The sequence below is a fragment of the Aspergillus sclerotioniger genome (assembly GCF_003184525.1).
Source record: "Aspergillus sclerotioniger CBS 115572 chromosome Unknown BO94scaffold_10, whole genome shotgun sequence".
Lineage (NCBI taxonomy): Eukaryota > Fungi > Ascomycota > Eurotiomycetes > Eurotiales > Aspergillaceae > Aspergillus > Aspergillus sclerotioniger.
In genome coordinates, this window is record NW_020291000.1 from 841,615 (window position 1) to 862,684 (window position 21,070).

Consider the following 21,070-nt stretch of genomic DNA (forward strand, 5'->3'; position numbering starts at 1 on the left):
GATGGCGCCAGCTTATTTTCCTTCTGTCCATACCTGTTCACAGAACGCGGTCAAATCATCAAGCATCTCCTGCGGTCTTTCCAGCGCTGCAAAATGTCCTCCCTGTGCAGCGTCAGCAGATGTTTCCAGCAGGCCCAAGACAAAGCATACCTTCTCATGTGCCCTCCAGAACACCAGGTCGCCCGTTGTCTCAATCCAAGCGCGTGGTGCAGGTATAAGCTCCTTCGGGAAATAAGAGAATCCAAACGGCTTGCGGATGTACCATCGGGGATCTTCGGCATGCCTAACCTCGGGCGGCGGAAAGTTCTAGGATGAAGATGAGTACGGTCGCGACAATGTCTCGCAGAGGTAGGGACTAATACTGGACGTACCTCCCGGTAGTGGTAGATAGATCGAGGAAGCGTCTCGGTAAACCAGTACAGAGTCACCGATTCGATGATAGTTTCCAAGGGGATGGGCTCATCAGCCCAGTCGAGGAACTTTTCTCCAACCCTGTAACATTTGGTCAGATGACGCTGGCATATCATATCGTACGCGAGTACCTACCAGGAGAGCAGAGCAACCGGGTTTGTTGATAACACATTGCCAATTGTGCTGGGTCGAGTGCCTTGCTCTACAGCATATCCTAAGCCATAGGTAGCGAACCACTGTGCGCGAGCTAGCCTTTGTGTTTCTGCTTCAGTGATGGCTGTGTCCGGTACATTGGGCGGCTTGCCCATCAAGCAGGCATTCACTAATAGGAAGTTAGATGACCATCACGGAATCTCTAAGGCCAACATGCTCACGATGAACAGCTTTGCAAGCGTCATAATCGACTGCAAGTATGCGACTGATCTTTGACCCAATGTCACCGCCTTGTGCCACATAACCACCATCGAACCCAAGGTTGAGCATCACCTGGTTGATGACCCTGGCTGTGTCATGGCCAGCAAAATCCGTGTCTAATGGAGGACCAGACGAGAACGTGAACCCTGGAAGCGAGGGTATCACGAAATGGTATGGCAAGTCTTCAGGGCTATATTTCGCTCGGATGAGCGACAGCATTGGGAGAAACTCAAGAAAATTGCCTATTGTCTGGGTCAATTCTATTCGGCAGGTATATGTAGGCTAGATATGCTTGCCTGGCCAGCCATGGATGAGAACAATAGGGATTGCATCCTTCTTGGAAAAGAGAGCCACGAAGTGGATGGTTATGCCTTCAATATCATACGTGAATTGAGGCCAACTGTTGATATGGTTTTCCGCAGATCGCCTGCACTGGTTAGATTGGTCTGCACTGATTGGCAATGGGGGATCTCACCAGTCGAAATCCTTCCAAGCCTCTTTGGCAGTGGCAAGCCATTCATTGGTGATGCCATATTTACGATCCTGCTGCAGGCCTTCGTAAGTGGGAGGGGCAACCTTCGATAGCTTCACTAATAACTGCAGCTCCTCGATCTGTTCGTCCGAGACGTGGACTTGAAAGGGAGTTGGAGTGATTTTCGCACCCGAGGGAACATCGCTAAAAGCGAGTGCCATTGTAACAAGCTGCAAGTTAGGCAAAAAAGAGAGCTGTTGGGGTGTTGTGGAAGCAAAGCGCGGGGCAATTGACCGGTTACATAACCTGCTTTTATAATCACTTCAACTAATTGAGTTAGTGGCCCTGTCAGCAATATATCGGTGTACTCAAGGGGCTAGAACATATCGTGTCTTATACGATATTCACATATAAGGGCTAAAGAATCCTCCAAAATATCCACTTTGATATGAATGGTTAGTGGTCCGTCTAGGGAGTAACCGTGCACTACTCATGACGTTGATATTGGCTATTGGTACTTGACAAAAGTCTCTCAGACTAGGATACTATATCAAACAAGGCAGCAGTGTCTTAGTCCAACTGGTCTGCTACCTGATGCTGCCTGTTGTCTATTTAATCAAAGCTGGTTGTGGAGGATGATATGACCGCAGGACGATGCATCTCCACAGGTTTGGCCCTTTAGGACCAGACCCTTTCATGCATTGTCGATGTAGCTCTCAGAAGATTCTAAATCGTTGCAATGATCTCGCGCAGCAGCTCAACAAGTGAAGTAATTTCGCCCTCTGCCTACATTAGCATTGCATCCTCGACTTTAGATGGAAACTAACCGGTATTGTAGTGCAGCATGCTGATCCGGACAACCCCATCTTCAACATCACCCAGACCAATGATGTCCTTGATCAACCGATGGCTGTACATATGTCCACTGCGGAAGCCAAAAGGACTTCTCTTTTCAACCTCCTCGACAAGAGCTTGACTTTTGATACCCTTCACGGTGAAGCTGATCACTGGGACCCGGAGCTCCTTATTCGCAGAAGGCTCGCCATATATGGTCACGCGGTCATTGCTTTTGAGAAAGTCAAGAAGGATCTTCTGCAGCTTCTCCTCATACGTGGCCATTTGATCCCATGTGGCAGAGAAATCGGGGCCGAAATAATCCAGAACACGTGGAATACTTTGCGTCAGTTCGTAATTGGCCGAAGCTAGGTTCAGCTTCAGATCGAGGGTCTCTGTGCTTTTAAAGTAGTGACAAAGAGGGTTGATCTGATCATGGATACGTGATGCAGCGTACAGCTGGGCTATATGAGGCCCATAAACTTTGTACCACGAGAATGCCTATCATGATCAGCCCCTGTGAATCTTCGAGCTGGCTGCTACTCACGTAGAAATCAACATCAAGATCCTTAACATCGACCTGGCGGTGTGGAGCAAGAGCAACCCCGTCAACGCAAAGCAAAGCCTACTGCATGTTAGATGATACCTGTCTATAGTGAAAGAGTGTCATACCCTGGGGGCCTGATGCACAATCTTTGCAATCTCTTTGACGTTTGTGATGGTTCCAGTGATATTCGAAGCATGGGGACACGCGACGAGCCTCGTCTTCTCCGACATTAGCTGCTTCAGATCATTGGGATCGCAAACCGGATTGCGGGGGTCTGCAGCTCCCCACCACTTGACGGTCAGGCCCAAACGGCGCGCGATCCTGTCCCAGGGGGCTGAGTTGGCCTCATGGTTCAACTTTGACACGATAAGCTCGTCCCCTGGCTGAAAGTCTAGTGCAGTGGAGAGGTTGTGCAGCAGCTGGGTCGTGGAGACCCCTAGGCTGATCTATATGGGTTAGAATTGTACTCTAAAGTGCATGATCGACATACCTCCTCCGGCTTTGCATTGATGAACTTTGCTGCTGCTTCGTAGCCATGACCATATGATGCAGTTGACACCTTGGAGATATTGTAGGTTGCGCCCAGTTGAACGTTGGTCTTTGAGAGGTAAGAGGTGACGCTGCACATTATTAGCAAACTTCACATACGCTCTAAGCCTTGGAGGACGTACGATTCAATCACCGAGTCCAGCACCTGGCTGCCTCCTGCGTTCGGTTTAGTTAAATCGGCCTAAAGCGGTGCCAATACCCACCTGCATTGTCCAGGAAAACTTGTTCCTGATTCAAGGCGGGGAAGCGAGAACGAGCCTGCGTAATGCCGAAAACCATGTTGAGTAGTATGTGTTGAATGGGAGAGTCCAACGTGGATTTTTTTTGGTGTTGGCGGGGAGCAGCCTGAGGGGGCAAGGCCGCCAGGAGGGGTAAGACTAAGCTGCCATCTCCACTCTCCCCTCCTCATCCACCTATCTTACTACTATGTTATCTAGTAGCTAGATCGCACCTTCAGACTCGCCACGATTGCTAGCTGGGCAATATTAGCTTTAATTAAGTTCACCAGAGCTACGAAGCCTCGATAATCGCTATCCTCATCAATGCTACCCTCTTTCTGACGGGTGGGAATCTTGGGTTGCAGCACATCACCAAGAACCAAGGTCAAAGACAGAAAAGCACGCTAGAAGGAGAGGTGAACTTGGAAGAAATTTCCCAGGCCATGGATAGGGGTTCCGTACTTCAATTTCCATTCCACTGGGGTAAGCTTAATGCTGACGCTCGATAAACGCAGGGAACCATGGATCGGCTGAAAGCTCTGCGGATCGAGCCAGTACCTGACGTCAAGCCCAACAAGTTGGATGATTCGATGCAAAATACGAGATATGCTGATCGCTTATCACATAAAGGAAGCCCAGCTCGTCTGGATCGCTCCGCTCTCCGATCGTCTTATCGAGGGTCAAGGAGTCTGTTCGCCCTGGCATCCAATGGTAGCGCGGTAGCTATCGCCCGTTGGGGTGCTTATCATGCTTATCTGACTGGAAAAGATGGGCTGTAGGTCATGATTGCAAGTCTGCAGCTTTCTTAATTGTAGCACATGGGCCAGCACAGCTTGTGCGACCGTATTCCTTGCTTTCGATCGGCCATATTTGCTTTTTCTTCTTTACCCGCAGTTTTGCATCGGATGGTTCTTGACCCTCCAACTTCATCCATTGCATCTCGACGGGTGTGGAGAACCAAGTATGAAGTTCGAACGGCCTCATCTTCGGGTGGCGCACTCGCGCTCTGCGTTCGCCGATGGAAGCTCTCGCTGGACCAACCTTGATCTGGACCCGGTTCCTCTCCATCGTCGGAAATGGGGGGCGCTTAGCTTCATCTGTACGACCCCCCCCTTCCCTTGTTTTCGTTTGCCTGTGCTGACGTATCTACAGCGTACTGGGTTTCAGACGCATTCAACGCAGCTACATGGCAGTTTGCCAGCAGTATCTTGGCTGTAGGCCTCAGCTGGCGCGAGTCGCTCATCATCGTCGCCATTTCTTTCTTCATCATATCTTTCGTCATCGCGGCTAACGGCGCCGTGGGCGCGCTCTATCATATTCCTTTCCCCGTGATTGCACGAGCCAGTTGGGGTTTCTGGGGGTCATACGTTGCTATCATATCTCGAGTCATTCTGGCACTGTTCTGGTTCGCCATCCAGAATGTCAACGGTGGAAATGCCGTGCGGGCGATGATCGGAGCCATCTGGCCTAGCTTCTTGAAGGTGAAGAACGAGATCCCCGAGGATCAAGGTATTACTACAAATGGCATGGTTGGGTACTTGATCTTCTGGTTATTTCAGCTCCCGTTTCTTTGCATCCACCCAAACAAAGTGCGGTGGCTATTTGTGGTCAAGTCAGTCCTGGTTCCCATCTCATGGATTGCGATTTTGATCTGGGCGTTTGTGGCCGAGGGCGGAGGTACAATGTTCAAAGAGAAAGCGACCGTTTCTGGGTCACAGTACAGTTGGGTATTCCTGGCGAGCATGACTTCGGTTCTTGGCAACTATGCCACGCTCAGTGTGAACCAGGTATGTCTACGCAATCTGCACGATAGCAAAGACTAACAGCAATAGTCCGACTTTTCTCGATACTCGCGTGTCACGGCCAAATGGCAGCTGCTATACGTGCCTATGCTGCCTATTGTCTTCACGTTCATCTCATTCATCGGCATCGCCGCCTCCTCCGCTGGATACGCCCGTTATGGCGGGTCTATCCCATGGGATCCGATCGAGCTGATCAGCCACTGGTCTAGCCGAGCCTGCCGCTTCTTTGCGGCGTTTTCATTTGCCCTGGCTTCTCTAGGTGTCAACATATCCGCGAATTCAATTTCAGCGGCTAACGATCTGATGGCCCTGTTCCCCGGGCATGTCAACCTGCGCCGAGGGCAAATCATCTGCGGCCTTCTGTCCTGGGCTCTGGTGCCGTGGAAGATCCTTGAATCTGCGGACAGCTTCATGAACTTCATGTCTGCGTATGCGATCTTCCTGGGACCGATAGCGGCGATCATGCTGTGGGACTTTTGGCTGCTGAAGCGCGGGAAGTACGACACGCTGGCTCTATACCAGCCAAACAACCCAGTATACAAGTACTCCGAGTGGGGCGTGAACTGGCGTGCCATCGTCGCGTTCATAGTCGGCGTGGTGCCGAGTCTGCCGGGGCTGATCAACTCAGTCAACAGCAGTATCTCGGTGGGAGTGGGGGTCCACCCATACCAGTTCGGTTGGCTACTGGGGTTCGTAGGGACCACCGTAGTTTATGTCGGGCTGTCGTGGTGGTTCCCTCCCCGGCACGCTCTCATCGAGAGGGCTGTTTTGGCGGAGGAGATCTACGATGGACAGGATGTTGGTGCTGGTTCGGAGGAGACGTTTGATAACATGCAGGAGAAGACCAAAGTATAAATAGTCATACTTTTAATCTAATCATCAAGCACATAGCACACACACAATATAACAAATCTATACCATACACCCGTAGCAGACAAAGAAACGGACCCAAAAACAATCCACACAACGCCAGAATGAACACAACCCATCAACCCTCCCAATCGACGCCCCTGGCCTCCTTCAACACCTTACTCACAGCGGACGACGCCCGTCCAACCTCGCCGCCATCCTGCTTCGCACTCTCGACCCCGCGCTCAACCGCGACCAAAAACCGACTCTTGAACACCCGAAACCTCTCCTCCCTAGTCTCATACATCTCCCCCTCCTCATCTCTCGGCGACCCAAACAAATTCAAATACACATACGGCTGCGCCGTCTTCGGCATCATATGCACGTCGGTCTGCACAATTGGAAACCCTCCATCGCCGCTCCCATATCCACTCTCCACCTCGGCACCCCCATCACCACATCCTCATCCTCCTCACCAATCCCCGCTTCCAAAAACTCCGCCAAAACACCCAACACCTTCACCATGGGCTTCCCCTTGGCACCCGCCTTCCCAAACGCAGCCCGAGTCGACGACCACTTCGACGACTCCTCCGTATGCCACCCCAACACCGAGAGAAAGCAATTGAGAGTCTTGATCCAGCCACCTGCGCACGAGACAACTGCCGACCCCGCGATCTCAACCAGCCACGAGAGCACCTCAATGGCAGTGACGCGGATATCAGCCGCCAGGTGGGTCATGCCGGCGCGGATGTAAGGCATGAGTTGGACGACGTGGTCTTCCACGTCGGATGGGGGCAGGGCACGGAGGAGTTTGAGGAGTTGGGTGCGCACGTTTGTGTTTGCGTCTAGCATGAGGGGGGAGAGGGTGGGGAGGAGAGTGCTTACGGGTTGAGGGAGGGGCTGGGAGGTGGGTTTGGAGGTGATGTGGGTGGTTAGGTGGGCGAGGGAGTCGCGGCGCTGAGCGTCCGACTTGGAGTTTAGGAGGGAGACATGATGTGTGAATTGGGATTGGGTAGAAGGGGCGGTTAATGTCAGGGATTGTTGGGTTAGGGTTATACCTGTATATCATTTCTTAGAATTGGTGGGCATGATAGGGGGGAAAAGGGGTTAGGGGATGTACCCTTGGTCTTGAAGCTCGTGTCGGTAAAGTTTTCGGGCTTGCCTTTGGCTTTGCCGACTCTGAGTTTGGCTTTCTGGGGATTGGTTAGTATGTTGGTGGTGTGGGTGATATTGGGGGGATAGGGGATGGGGGTACCTGGAAGTCCTGACGCTTCTCCTTCTTCTTTTTGGCGCTGGAACCCATTGTTGCGGTGTGGAGGGAGTGTATATGAGGGTTTTATGGGAGATTAAGGAAGGAGGATGGAGATATGTGGATTGGTGTGCTGGGAGTTGATGTCGTTGTATGCATGTTGCGGAGGAATTTTTATATGGTCACGTGTGTCATGTGACCGGCGGGGTGTGATTGGTTGGTGTGTAGTATATGGCGACTTGGGGGTTATTTGGAGCAGCATTTTTTAGCTATAGACATGAGGATGGGCAATCGATAGCTTATTTCTATTGAGTAGACACTGGAGTTCATACCTCAGATGGAAGCATGCTATAGCTTGTTTCGACTCTCCCAATTGCAGAACCCCAACACACTCACTCCACGATGGTCTTTAGATGTACATCCAAACCAGCTTTACTGAAATCCTGCATATTTCATACAGTCTACTGAGACAAGCATCCCATGTGCTGGATCTTCCCTGTCTGAGTGGGCGTTACACATCATCTGCCCAATACAGCAAGTCCCTACGTACAAAGAAGTCGCCGGTGTAAACACCAGCACCACCCAATTCTATCTTCACCTTCATCTTCACTTCCACCACCATCACCTTCGACAACTTCTACAACACTCATTATTCTCATCATGTCATCCACTCTCCGTCCCCGCCTCCACATCCACACCTCTACTCCCACTCTATCCTCTCCTCCTCCCATCCCCACCGCAACCCACCTCCGCCTCTGCCCCCAACCACCCCCCTCCTGTCCCCCAACTCTGGTTCACTCTCCATCCCGCCACCCTCTCAATATACACACACCTCATCCCGACCCTCGTCCTACTCATCCTAACCATCTCCATCACCATCACTACCACCCCCTCTTCTGTCTTCATCTCCACCCCCGCAAAACCCATCCTCATCCTCAACCTCCTCGCCGCAACAACCACCCTACTCCTCTCAACAACCTACCACCTTCACGAACACACACCCCCAGCCATAGCAAACCGATTCCTCCGCTATGACTACACCGGAATCATTCTCCTCATCGTGGCAAGCTACACCACGGGCCTGTACTTCGGGTTCTATGATCGACAGGACCTAAGTTGGAGATATATCTCTTTTGTGAGTTAATGCAGACCTACCTATCTACATACCCACCTACCCATTTACCAACACAGACTATACACTCCATGTTTCAACTCATTCCATCACACTTCCACTATATCTACAAGCTAACAACCCAAATTCGCCTGCCTACAACTCAGATCCTCATCCTCTCCACATTCCCGATAGCAACCCACCTCACATCCAAATACCAATCCCTGGAGTACGCCAACCTACGAGTGCTATCGTTAGTTCTGACTGCGCTTACGGCACTAATACCTATCTTCCATGGGTATGGTATCTACGGAAGGGAGTATCTGTTGGATGTAGGTGTTGGGTGGTATATGCTTGAGGGAGTGGTGTTCATATTAGGTGTGGGGGTTTATTTGGTTCGTTACTTTCTCCCTACCTACACTTGTTTTATCCGGGAGTGGAGGGTGCATCCTCATGTGTTGGGGTTCTGGGTTAAGTGATATGTTGGTTTCTATTCGTTGGGTAGGGCTAACGCTACTTACTGCTCCAGTCAAGAATTCCCGAGAGGTGGTTCCCGGAGTCGTTCTGGGCCGAGGTTTTTAATTCGCATGTCGTCTGGCATGTTTGTGTTGTTGCTGGGATTGGGGTACACTTTATGGGAGTGATGACGGCGATACAGTTTTGGTTTGGGGTAGGAATGCTATGATGGTTGAGCTGCTGCTGGTGTTTGTCTACGAAAGGAGGGATGCAAGTGACGGAGAATTCAAATTGACATTGATCATCCTTGTCAGACTGACAGACTATTCATAATCACAATTGCTGCACAAAGCACTTCATAAACTCAAAGATCACTCTAAACAATGAGATGCGCACTTCTGCCCGGTCCCAAGCCTCGACAAACAAACACAAAGACAAAGGAAAGATAGAAAAGACACTCAAATCATCAGAAACACAAGCAGAAACAGACAAAACACAAAAGGCTGGGATCCGGACAGACGCGATTGTATCAAGCAAAACACAATAAAATCCTCCCGCTCATCCATCCCCTTCATTAGACATGTACTAAGCAACCCCATAGAACCGAAATCGCATCACTCATTAGACCTGCCGCCAGCCAGCGCAGACCATTACCGTCATATTACCAACTCCTGCTCGTCTAGCGAGAACTCCTTGCTGCGCGGTCATGTCTATCGTGGAACATCAGAAACAAGAAAAGATTCCTCCTTGGAAGGGCCTCCGACTACAGACTCATAGTCAGCCACTCCCACTCCTGGCTGGCCCCCTGCCCGCCCGCAATGCTGTGGTTGGCCGGGTTGGCCGCCGCTGGCGGCATCGCAGGCGCCAGCGGCACCACCTTCGATCGTCCGCTCGACGTGGTCGACTTGCTCGCGTCATCCGCCGCCTCCGCGTCCGTGGCCTTTTCCAGCCGACGCTGACGCTTCGGCGCCATCTGCACCGAGGATCCCCGACTCTGGCCTGGAGAGCTCGCTGCCGGGTTCGCCTTCGGTGGTGCCGCCGCGATGGGGATCACGCCGGCAGCTCTGTTCGACGAACTTCCCCCCGGTACCGCGGGTGGCGACTCCGACGACGTCGCTCCACTCTGCGCCCGGCTCGACGTCGGCGTCGTAACCGTCGACTGCTGTACCGAGTTCTTCCGTGCCGACTTCTTCGACGTCCGGGATGTGCCCACCGCCAGGCTGTTCGCGCTGCTGCGGTTGCGCTTCTTGATCACGTCCGTCTTGAGCGAGAGCGGCCGCACAACACCGTGTAATTTGAGGAACAGCCCGCAGGCGTTACACAGCGGCTGACCCTCGGGATTGCGTCGCCACAGCGGGGTCGTCTGCGTGAAGCAGTTCGTGCATGTGGTCGGGCCGCTGCTTTGCTCGCCGTTCTTGGAGCCGCCCGGACTGGCCGGCCGGGACGGCACCGCACTATTGAGCCCCGACTCCGGCGGAGTGTTGGGCGATGTGTGCGAGGTATTCGCATTCATGCTCTGGCGCAGCAGTTGCGCCGTGTTGGGCGTCGACGTCGTGCGGGCAATCTTCTGCCGCCGGGGATCCTGCTCGCGGTTGCGCACCTCGCTGACCGAGGCGGCCGATCCATGCGTGCGGCCCAGACTGGTGCCCTGCCATTCGCTTGGGGTATCCATCATGTCTGCGGACCCGATCGTCACATGCTTGCGGTGCTGTGCGCTGAACCCAGGCAGCGAGTGGAATGAGCCAGGGAACTGGGCGTCCCACTGCATCCCGCCGTTCATATCGGCACCATCATCCAACTCACCGGACATCGGCAAGCCCGCCCGGTCGGAAAACTGGTTGCCCTCGTCGTCCTCATTGTCCGAGTCGGCCCCAAAGCTGAACATGGCCGCATGAGACGCTCCGGTCGAGAAATCGCTCGGACCGAGTACCTGGGACGGATCCACGTGCTGTGGCTGCGGGATGGGATACCCTGGCGAATGCATCGACGACGAGTGGTTACCGGCGTGGTGCGACTGATCCTGGCTCTGGTTGAACATGTATCGCGGCTGCAGCGAGGCCGAAAGATTGGACGTGCGGTGCGACACGTAATTGGGAACTCTCCGCTGCGTGCGTGCATCCACCGACGGCATATCGAAAAACATCGAATGCTCACCGTCGTAGGCCGGCTGCGGCGTCGACGCCGTCGACTGGTATCCCGACGGCGGTGGGGAGAAGAAATCGGTCGAGTTGAGGGACGATGCCACCGGCGTGTGGGCGTAGAGGTTGGCGAAGGGGTTGCCTGACGTCATGGGCGACTCGGTGGGAGAGAAAGTAAACTGCGTCTGGTAGGGGCCGGCGGAAGTGAGAATGGGGTCGTCGCTCAGGCCGTAGGTATCCAGACCGAACGGCACGCCCGGAGAAGTGTGGTTTTGGTGGGAAGAGGAATGGGTATTATGATGGAGTGCGAAGGCCGACGACGCATCCAGCGTGTAGTCGGGCACACCGCCCGACAGATCCGGGTCGTGGGCCAGCATCGCGTTCGACACGGGCGGCACCTGGGGCGACGACTCGGCCGGGCGTTTGCGGGTTGGCACTTGCAGATTGAAGAACTGCCGGTCGTCGATGCTCGTCTTACGGACCCGGCGGGGCACGTAGCCAAACTCACTGTTCTTTCGCTGGTCCTGGGGTGGATGGGGGAACGAGGCGGGCACCGGGGTGGACTCGGCCACCTGGTCCTTGCGAGACTTGATGGGAATCGCAGCCGACGTTGCCTCGCCTTTCGTGGCTTGAGGCGATGGGTGGTCGGAAGGAGACTCAAAGGGGACAATGAAATCGTCGAGGTTCATGGGATCGGAGGTCAGGTCGGTGATGGTAGAGGTGGTTGCCACGGTCGGCTCGCGATCGGACAAGCGCAGTTGAGCAATGCCACTGGGGCCGGAGAGGCTGTTTCGAGCGGAGAGACTAGGACGCACACAAACTTCGATCAGCATTCCATCGAGCGACCGCAGGGGGACACACTCCACCTACCGAGATTGCTGAGCACGTTCCCGTTCCTTGCGTTTCAAACTCATGGCCATCATCCGCCACGTCAGGTTCTCCATGCGCTCCTGGTTGGGCAACTGAGCCTTGGTCCTAGAATACAGCTTCCATATCTGAGTCGCTAATGGGTCCTTCCGTTGCATCTCATCAGTCCCGTCAAAGGGACCTCGAGGCGGGCCGGCCTTCCATTCAGGAAATAAAGTGTCCTGCAGCAGATTGTCCTGAGCATTCGAGGAATCGGCGGGACTAATTGGAGAGCCAAAGGAGAAATCGTCAGAGAGTTGGGAGGAGGTCGGAGGGAAGTGGAGGGGGTTAGTGGTGGTGGTGGAGGAGCGGCGGTCGGCGTCGGCGGAATCCTGGAGCGAGGCAAAGGCTGCGGATTGCGTCGGTCGCACGCCTCCCCCCAGGGTCAACCCGGACATGACTGCGCGTTGGGCTGAGCGTGGTGGTTCGACGACGTCGTCTTATTGGGGGGGCCCACGCGACGGAGACGAAAAAAAGAGGGTCACCGAATTCGAAAAGGGAATTAAAAAAAAAAAAAAGAAAAGAAAAGAAAAGGGGAAAAAAAGAATTAAAGATAAGAGGTGCAGAGACCCAAGAGATAGGGAAAGATTGGGGAGGGGAGGGAGGGGGAGAGGGGGAGGGAACTGGGACACAGTAGGGACGGAGAGAGATAAGAGGCGAGGGAGGGAGGGAGGGAAAGAGAGTGAGAGAGGAAAGATTAAAGGGCGGACGAGTGAAGGAAAGCTGAGGGAGGTGCAGAAGAAGCCGAACAAGAAGAATGGCCGGTGCCCGCAGCACGAGGAATTCCAGGCTACCCGCCGTAAACGAGCAAGGCCGTCGGACCCTGGGCAATAATAATCAATGGGATATCGAAATTGGCCAAAAGGTGGGAGGGACCCGATGCCAATGGGGTTGGTGGTGGTGGGAGAGAAAATAAAAATAAGTTGCCTCTGGTCAAGTCCCAGCAGGACGAAGGATGAGGATGCTGGACTGGCAAGTGCAGCAGACAACGGGAGCTAGGATCGGGGGCAGGTCAGTGGTGCGATTCAGGCCAGTGCAGCAAAACTAAATCCAAGATGCGGTGGCTGCATGGGCTGCATTCCCCCCGGCTTTTCCTTGGGTCTTCCTTTCTTTTTCCTTTCCCTTTCCCCTTCCGTTGCTGCGGCGGGCTCCGTCCGAGGGTGTCCAGAGTGGTGGTGATGTGCGTACCTTTTGCAAATGCCTGGTTTTGCAGCTGATCTGACAACGGGGTCGATTCCTTTTCCTTTGCCTTTTCCTTTTTCTTTTTATTCGGGTTTAAAATCTCTTGCTTGATTTGAATTGAATTGATGCTGTGTCTGGTATGCGTGGGGACGGATGAGGTCGCAGGGGATGGCAGATGAGGAGGGTGCTGATGATGATGATGATGATGATGTTGATGACCGGCGAGGGGGGCTAGACCCTCCCGATGCACATGACGCGGTGAAAGGCTGATTCTGGGGAAAAAAACAGGACGAAGGAGGGAAGGGGGGGGAGGATCCCGGAACAGGCCAGACAAATCAGATCAGATCAAATCAAATCACGGCAACCACCCAGATTAGAAAAGAAAGAGAGAAGATAAGACGGAGGAAGGACTGGGGAGGCCCGAAGAGAAATAATAAGAGGCCGTGGGAATTGAAGAATGCGATGGATGACGGAGCCGGAGAGTGGAAAGTGGGCACCGTGAGTGGCAGAGTGGAGGGTCGCGGTTAAGTCTAATCCAGTCAAGGTCGGGCCTTAATTATTACAGACACGGTCTTTTGCCCCTCTCCATCCATCCATCCATCAATCAGTCTTGACGTGCAACTGGGAGAGGATTGGAAGAGGGTGGTGGGTGGGTTGGTACTCACTCGTTCTCTCGAGATTCATTCAGAAAGTAAGTATCAATCAATCATACAGTCATTCATTCGACGAAGGAAGGATTGCTGCTCCATTCATCCACGGGTGGGTGAGTTCCAGCAGAAACAGAACCAGTCACAATCCTCGTCCCGGACCAGACGAACGGACTTGCGCACCCCCTCTGATTTGCTCGTCGGCCTGATGCCGTATTTTTAGCTTCCCGCCGTAAGAGACTGGGAAATTCAATTCAGTTCAGTTCAATTCAATTCGATGGAAAGGTCCCCTTCGAACTCGAGGCCATCAACAAAGACCGGTGGCAGCAACAGGAGGAGGAGATGTATGTATACACTGCAGCCCGCAGCGTCTCTGACCACGCCGACCATATTTATACAACTACCACTCGACACGCCTCCAACCTCCAACGGATTGCCCCTCCTCCATGCTGCTGGGGTTAGGTCTGCAGCAGGGTGTCGTGGACTGGTCCAGTCCGGGCAGTATAAAAGCATACGGACGTATTACCATGACGGCGGCGTGGGCAGTGGCGCCGCTTGTTATTTTGGCGTTTCTCGAAGCACTAATCCTGCAGTAGCGCCGCCCGTTTAGATTAATTGATGCCCTCTTTCAACACTTCGTCTCATCCATCTCCAACAGTCCAACTATGGACTGACTGACGGACGGACTGACTACTGACTGACACGCAGGACTAGCACCTTCAAGGCCTATTTCCCGAACAAAGACCCGAGACACGCACCATCCTCACCTGCTGCCACCGACCATCCAGTCGATCACAATCCCATTGTGCACCTTACGGATTCATCCCGACCAACACTCCCAACACTCCAACACTCCAAACACTCCAAGCGTCGGTCGACACTAGGGGACTTGGGACTAAGGAGATGCCTAGACGACTAACGGCGGACGCAGCAGACTGATCCGGATCCTGCTTCGGTGCCAGGAATTGGCGTGGATTCCCCCACCAATCACGGCGCGCCAACCCCGGGCAGTGGCCGACCGTCGCTGGCGGTCGCAGCCTATGGTAAAACAATCCGACGCGCAAAAACTCCGGGATACCTGCTGCTGCCCCTGCTGCTTCGCGGATGTATACGAACACGTCCCAGGTATTCGGGCCAGCGCGCTCCCCGACCCTCCTCGGGATTAGACTTCCTGAGACCCCCCATCCCTATCGACTCACCCTAGCTGGTCGTCCACATTCCTGGACCCCATGCTCCCGATAAATCCTCGGAGGGGATATCATCCCCCATGCCCAAATGGGGATCAGACTGGGATGGGCTGGGATGGGATGATGCTTCGCTGGACAAAAGCATGCTATCGTCGGCCGAAGTGCATATGGAACCGGTGTTATCACTTGGGATGCTGGGATCTGAGCGCACGATAGTCGCCCCTAGTCACTACCTTAACCCATACCTTGTTAGAATCAAATCTTAAGCTTGGACTGTGCGCTTGCATGCATGATCCATCTTGGTCTGTCCCATCGGCCCGATGGTCAATTGAGCGTGTCCACTTGGACGCTCCTGCAGGAGAGGACACCGCGTCTCTCACTCTGTCTGGCAGGATCCCCGACTGAGCAATTGACCGGAGACCGCATCGACAGGCTAGGACCAGCTCCGCTCATCGGACCTGCCCTCCCCCCTCCGGAGAGGGGAGCCTAGGAGGGATCGAAGATGGATATGACAGACCAGCCACCACGACCAAGGGCGTCGTCCCGATGGCCTCGAGAGTCAAGACTGGCGCTAGCGGCGGGGCGGGACTTGTCCACCATCGGGCTGTCCGTCTGGCCCGGACGACCCCCGAGTCCTCGACACTGGGCAGTCCCCTCCATTGCTCGTCGGCTGGTCCGCAACCAGCGCGGGATGGAGACGATGGGCCACCGTCAGGCACATGGCTGACAACCGTCCAGTCCAGACTGCCCGATTTAAGGTTGCTGTCCTCTCCCGAGCACGGTGGACTTGAGTAGTCCGTCCATCGTTGTCCAGTCCTCCGGGGGGGATGAAGAGAAGAGGGGGGGGTCCCTCCCGGGCCAGCCCACTGCCAACCCGGCGTGCTGGCTGCTGAGAGGCTTGGTCGGAATACTAGATCCTCTCCTCCACGCGAGAGAGCTAACCGAAGAGCGCAGGAGTCAGGCCGATGAAGCAGGTACCTACCTACCTAACCTACCTACTGTACTCAACCGGACCAGAGCTGGCAGCTGGCAGGTTGGCACCTGCCCAGACTATGCTACCTACGGGATGCTCACCGGAGCTGGGCTTTTCCCCCTCCCATTCCCTATCTTACCCGATCCGCGTATGAGCCGGTAACTGGCTACCGTATCGGCGGTCTCGTCACGCGCGTTTCAAGTCCGTAACAAGCATGGACTAGTTGACCTCGACAGACCACGCCAGCCGGACTAGCCACTAGGCACTGCCGCTACAAGCAATCCCTAGTTCCCTACAGCCTCATCGCCTCCCTTTGTCCCACTCCGAATTTCAGGAATATTAATCAAGGCGAAATCCACGATTCATCTTGATGTAGGTGGGTCCACCCGTGGCTGCGGGGTCCCTTTGTCACCCTGACTCAAGTCTCAACCCGGGAGGGGAGCTGGCCCTCTCCAATCACAATGACCCTAGTTCGTTGTGTCTGTCCTCCTGGCATTTCGGTGTACTGTGTACTTTCTGTAACTTGGCCACATCTTCTGTTGGCCGAAGCGACCCTTAATCGTACAGCTACAGCACACGATGATGCAGTAGCCGGGTCACAGCCTCGTCCTGGCGTGTCGTGATGACCAGGTTGAGCCTCGTGAGAGACCTCGTGAGAGACCTCGGTCGACGACAGCGATGACGACGGTGCTCATCAGGCTCATCTTCGGGACCCATCTTTTATTTCCTGTAACGACTGTGCACGCGGCCGTGGACAAAAGCACGGTGCAAGAGGCGTCCCCCAGTCTATCCCAAACCCCTGGCGGTGGCAAGTCATAGTAAGCAGTTAATTATAACACGGCTGAGGGCCCAGGCGTATAAGATATTGCCAAGTCTGGACAAGGTTGTCCAGGGAAACCGTTAGCCATCATCGTTGGTCGGTCCAAGTGGGTGTCCTGCCGGGGAATGGATCATGGTTGATGGATGAGAAGGGCAACCGAGCACAGGACAGTCGCTTGGCCACTGCATGCTGCACAGGCAGTCTGTCTCCTACCCAACTCCCGTCTTCCGTACTCCAGCGGTAGTTGCTGATTGCTCCGTACTGATTCTCAGACTCAAGCACGTTTCGGCCCCACGGGAGGAACAACCGCGAGGTCCACCACACTAGTGCTCGATAATCACGGTGTCCCACGCTACCCACGATGCCCTGGAGATAAGAGTCCGCAGATAAGCAGATAAGCATGTAATGAGCCTTGGTCATCGGGGCCAATGGCCGTCCATCGGGTCAGCCTGAAGCGACAGAATAATAGTGCCATGTACTTAGGGTGTCGAGATCGCCGCCGTGAGGCGACCGATGTCAAAAGTACCAGCAGCAACGACGAGCGAAGAGAGTGGCCACCACGGGGCAAGCCAGAAGCAAGCAAAGGGTCAGCTAACATGTGAAAGGGCCAGTCATGGGGGCGTGGCAAAAGCAATAGAGTTCGACGGGCAGAGCCAGGAAGCCTTGGGAGGAAGGCAAAACGGGCGAGTGGCGCCGTGTGGACGGATCCGGCTGACTCACCCGCCCGGCCTTAACTCCGTTGGTCGGGGAAATGCCAGTATTCGATCGACACAAGCTTCGGCCTGCCTACCTAGTAGTACCTACTACCTCATCGTCCACGGCCACACCCAATAAGGCTCGTTCCAAGTCATTATCAGACTCGGTTATTGTCGTCAACAATCCGAATCATCCGCGTGTCGAAAATGCCTGAGACGCCGCCACGCAAACCCCCATTCTGGCCCGGTCGGACTGGTCCCTTTTGGTCCGGATGCAGCGTCGACCTTCCGGCGGGACGCTCGAACAGGAAATCGGTCCTCTGAAGCGCAAGTCTGTGCCTGGGCTAACCGGCCCAAGTAAGTGTACCGTCGCTAAGAGTGGCCTGTGTCTGGGATCTGCTGGCCGGCAAATCGAGCTCCGGGTCCGCCACAGTTAACCCGGATGGATCTAGGACACCCTCAATAATGTAGTCAGTTTCAAGGGGTCACCAACAAGGATCCCTGTATAGTAGTGTATAAAGGAGGGGATATGAGCTCTTCCCATCAGGCAACATCATAATCAGGCAACGTCAAGCACTACCTGAACCAACATACCGCATCATCGACTACGGGGACGATCTGGGCCGTCATCATCAGCCGGAAACCCCCGGAAACCCCCGGAAACCCCCGGAGGACATCCGGCCCGTAGTAGGTAGTCGTAAGAGGTATGATTGGGGGTACCTTCACCCCGTACTCCAGACTCGGCAGTTGACCACCCATTTCCCTGCAGGAAGTCTCCAGTCTGCTGAAGGTTCAATAAGTTCTTTCGCTCTTTCGTTTGAAGGTGGATCGTAGCGTCATGCGCCGCTGTCAGCCAGCCAGCGACCATAGAAAGACCGGTCATAGTCATCAGGAATGCATCAGGGATGTTGGTCGCGAGCATAAAAATTACATCTGATCAGGGTCGATGGTGAGGAGAATCTTCCCCCACACTAGGAACGATTCGATTTCTCGCGGCTGCCGCGGATGCGCCGGAACTCCAGGCAAACCAATCCAACACAACCCCCTGCAGTCTGCTCTGCCCGCATCAAAGGTGCAGAGTCTGTGGCAATAAGACGTGCCAGCATGCCAGCGGATGATCGGTTACCCAGAAGGATTGCCTGATGGAGCCTGACTGGTGCGGCCAAGAGGATCTCGCGAGTAGATCTGATGCGACCGAGGAGAAAGGGGGGTTGGCTAGCAATGCAGGAAGGCAGAGGCTGCGGCGTGAAAAGGGTGTCTTCATGTGTTAATAGGGTGTCCCTATCTAAGAGGAAGTGGGTGTATACAAGAGCTGCTAGCATGAACCGATGGGTCGGCACGGGGAAGGGCGTGGAGTTAGCTTGGAGCAGAAACGGGGCACTGGAGTCGAGGTTAATAATATCCACAGCACACACACGGCCACTCTTAAGTCTTTGGAGCCGACCGTGCATGAGGAACGAGGAGAAACGCAAGTTTTGCTGAAGATGTGAAGAAGAGGACAAGGGGACACTGGGGGAGAAAAGAGGGAATTAAAAAAAAAGGCCAACAGTCACTGACTGTGTCGACAACTTCCACTCCCACTGTTTATATATGATTCCGTGTCGAAAAGGCTCTCAGCGCCCAAGGGTTGGCTGGCTTCTACAACCACACTCAGCACCCCACAGGAGCACGATAAGGCATCGCAAGTGAGTGGCGGTCAACTCAGGCTCTTCCAGTCCCTGTCGCTGGGCGAAAAGATCAGGAGTCTCAGCCCAATGGGAGCAGCGCCGGGTTTTGTACTGAACGAGGAGTACCCTCGGTCAACCAGAGACCCTCGCCGACCATCGGCCAAGAGTTGCGATAATCATTCTGATAACTTTGCATATTTTCGCCGTCGAGACGCCCGGAAAGCCTGGAGATAAGGCCCAAAGGGCACGGACACGTCACGTCGCGGACAGTGAACCTGGTAACTTGGGCGCCTGCAATCACCAACAAGGGGCAATCAAAATTGCAGCATGACGTCTGTTATCAGCCTGGCTGATGTGACTATCAGGGCCATTGTCAAGATTAATAAAGTGAGGCTGTTGCTCTCCGCATTATCGGACCCCAGACTCACCACTGGTGGCGCACCCACACCCACACACTGCCCCTCAGACACACACGACACTGGTGACAATTTTGCAGAATCGGTGACTCATCACCAGTATAACCAGGTGGAATCAGCCTGGAGCCCAGTGCGACACCCAGGAAATGGGCAGTGACACCGCATTCCAGCGTGGCTCTCCCCCAAATCTCTGGGCAATTCGATCCCCGACCGGTCTTATCAGAGGCCCGTTATCATCTCGGAGCAAATATACTTTCTCCTGGTCTGCTCCGATCCCAACCCGTCACGAAAATCCTACAGCGTGATAAGGAGCACTGCAGATTGCTCCTATTATTGGCAGGCTGGTCGGGAGGGTTATCGGTCTCAATCAAGCACGAAGATATGTTTGGTCCGGGGGTGCTCAGGATAAGCAGCAGGTGGCATCTAGCTGCTTAGATTTCGTTTGAGATCGCCGTTGCAGCTGGCCAGGATCGTGATGTCTTCCAATCACCGCGTCGGTGTGGCCGTGCTATCGGTAAAGTGGCAGGGGAGGGGGAAAAAGCAATCTGCTGTCACACTTATTGACAATAGATGGTCGATAAAGGATCACAGCAAACAAACCAGAGCTGCGTAGGTCTGATAAATCAGTGTTGAGACAGACGGAGGAGAGCCGGAGAGATAAACTACTCAAACGAATCCACTATCTACTCGTGACGACCTAATCGGGACCCGGCCAGATCGCGTCACTTCGATGATGTCATCTCCGACCGGCCTGGCGTATCAGGCCCCCATGCCTATCTTCACGGCCTCGCGGAGTAGTACTGGGTAGTAGTAGTAATGGGGGTCGGTCGTACAAGTGGATGTGCAGTGACTGCCCCGCGTCGACCGTAAAATTACAGGATCATCGCAATTTGGAATCGTCTTCTATCGCACCACGGTGACGCATGTTCCACCAGACTCTAGTAGCAACCAGAAAGCATGGATGCAAGACTCCAGATCCTATGGGGCCCTGTAGGTTGACAGAAGCAAGCGCCTGTAATGGGCGACTTCTCTCTGTGTGGTTTGATGTATGCAAGGCAGGTCGGAATATACTTTGAGTGCCAATACTAGGGACCAAAGGACTAAAAGGAACAGTCATTCCAACGACGTGGCATGACGCCATCTTCGTGCGAGCTTAACCTAGTAATCAACTGATACATGCCACCGGCCGAGATATAGCTAAGAGGCAGCCACCTGCCCGTCTCTATTCCATGTGGTTGGGTACTAGATAGAGGAAGGTTTATGGAGGTAGTCTATGTCAATAGGAAAGCGAATAGAGAAAAAAACACAAACATAGCAGCTTGACTCCCATCCGGTCCACCCTTTCCATCGATCCGCCAGTGACAGGGGGAAAGGAGGGGGTGATGGCAGGGGGATGGTGGTAAAGCAAACGAAATCATGAGAACCCGGTCGGTCCAGACTGGTCTTCGATGCGGGCTGGATGACCGCGCCATCATCGGTGTACGAGACTGAACCATGCCGGTAACGCCACCTAAAACCAAGAATCAG

General features: G+C 54.2%; 5 protein-coding genes across 5 annotated transcripts; 1 reads left to right on the forward strand and 4 right to left on the reverse strand.

Annotated features, from left to right (window-relative positions):
* Window positions 1-12: 12 nt before the first annotated feature.
* BO94DRAFT_555673 (epoxide hydrolase) lies at window positions 13-1,518 on the reverse strand (the record flags this gene model as incomplete). The annotated part of the gene is made up of 7 exons (XM_025613817.1): window positions 13-102; window positions 151-306; window positions 372-492; window positions 547-733; window positions 786-1,067; window positions 1,122-1,252; window positions 1,301-1,518. 7 exons carry the CDS (start codon window positions 1,516-1,518, stop codon window positions 13-15), a joined length of 1,185 nt encoding a protein of 394 aa, XP_025468931.1.
* A 260-nt stretch (window positions 1,519-1,778) lies between these two features.
* BO94DRAFT_534056 (putative aminotransferase) lies at window positions 1,779-3,545 on the reverse strand. Its single transcript, XM_025611451.1, has 7 exons — window positions 3,431-3,545; window positions 3,350-3,383; window positions 3,169-3,298; window positions 2,804-3,124; window positions 2,679-2,756; window positions 2,125-2,632; window positions 1,779-2,079 (listed from the first exon to the last, which is right to left on the reverse strand). The coding sequence occupies exons 1-7, from the start codon at window positions 3,504-3,506 to the stop codon at window positions 2,024-2,026; spliced, it is 1,203 nt and encodes a 400-aa protein (XP_025468932.1). The 5' UTR covers window positions 3,507-3,545; the 3' UTR covers window positions 1,779-2,023.
* A 771-nt stretch (window positions 3,546-4,316) lies between these two features.
* Window positions 4,317-6,289, forward strand: BO94DRAFT_28962 (nucleobase cation symporter-1 family protein). The gene is made up of 3 exons (XM_025606688.1): window positions 4,317-4,544; window positions 4,598-5,232; window positions 5,278-6,289. Exons 1-3 carry the CDS (start codon window positions 4,409-4,411, stop codon window positions 6,100-6,102), a joined length of 1,596 nt encoding a protein of 531 aa, XP_025468933.1. The 5' UTR covers window positions 4,317-4,408; the 3' UTR covers window positions 6,103-6,289.
* Window positions 6,113-7,479, reverse strand: BO94DRAFT_534059 (IPI1/TEX10 family protein). Its single transcript, XM_025611452.1, has 4 exons — window positions 7,352-7,479; window positions 7,217-7,289; window positions 6,556-7,154; window positions 6,113-6,535 (listed from the first exon to the last, which is right to left on the reverse strand). The coding sequence occupies exons 1-4, from the start codon at window positions 7,397-7,399 to the stop codon at window positions 6,236-6,238; spliced, it is 1,020 nt and encodes a 339-aa protein (XP_025468934.1). The 5' UTR covers window positions 7,400-7,479; the 3' UTR covers window positions 6,113-6,235.
* A 2,196-nt stretch (window positions 7,480-9,675) lies between these two features.
* On the reverse strand, window positions 9,676-12,354 carry BO94DRAFT_463440 (nitrogen regulatory protein area; the record flags this gene model as incomplete). Its single annotated transcript, XM_025608024.1, has 2 exons — window positions 9,676-11,854; window positions 11,921-12,354. The coding sequence occupies 2 exons, from the start codon at window positions 12,352-12,354 to the stop codon at window positions 9,676-9,678; spliced, it is 2,613 nt and encodes an 870-aa protein (XP_025468935.1).
* Between the last annotated feature and the right edge of the window lie 8,716 nt (window positions 12,355-21,070).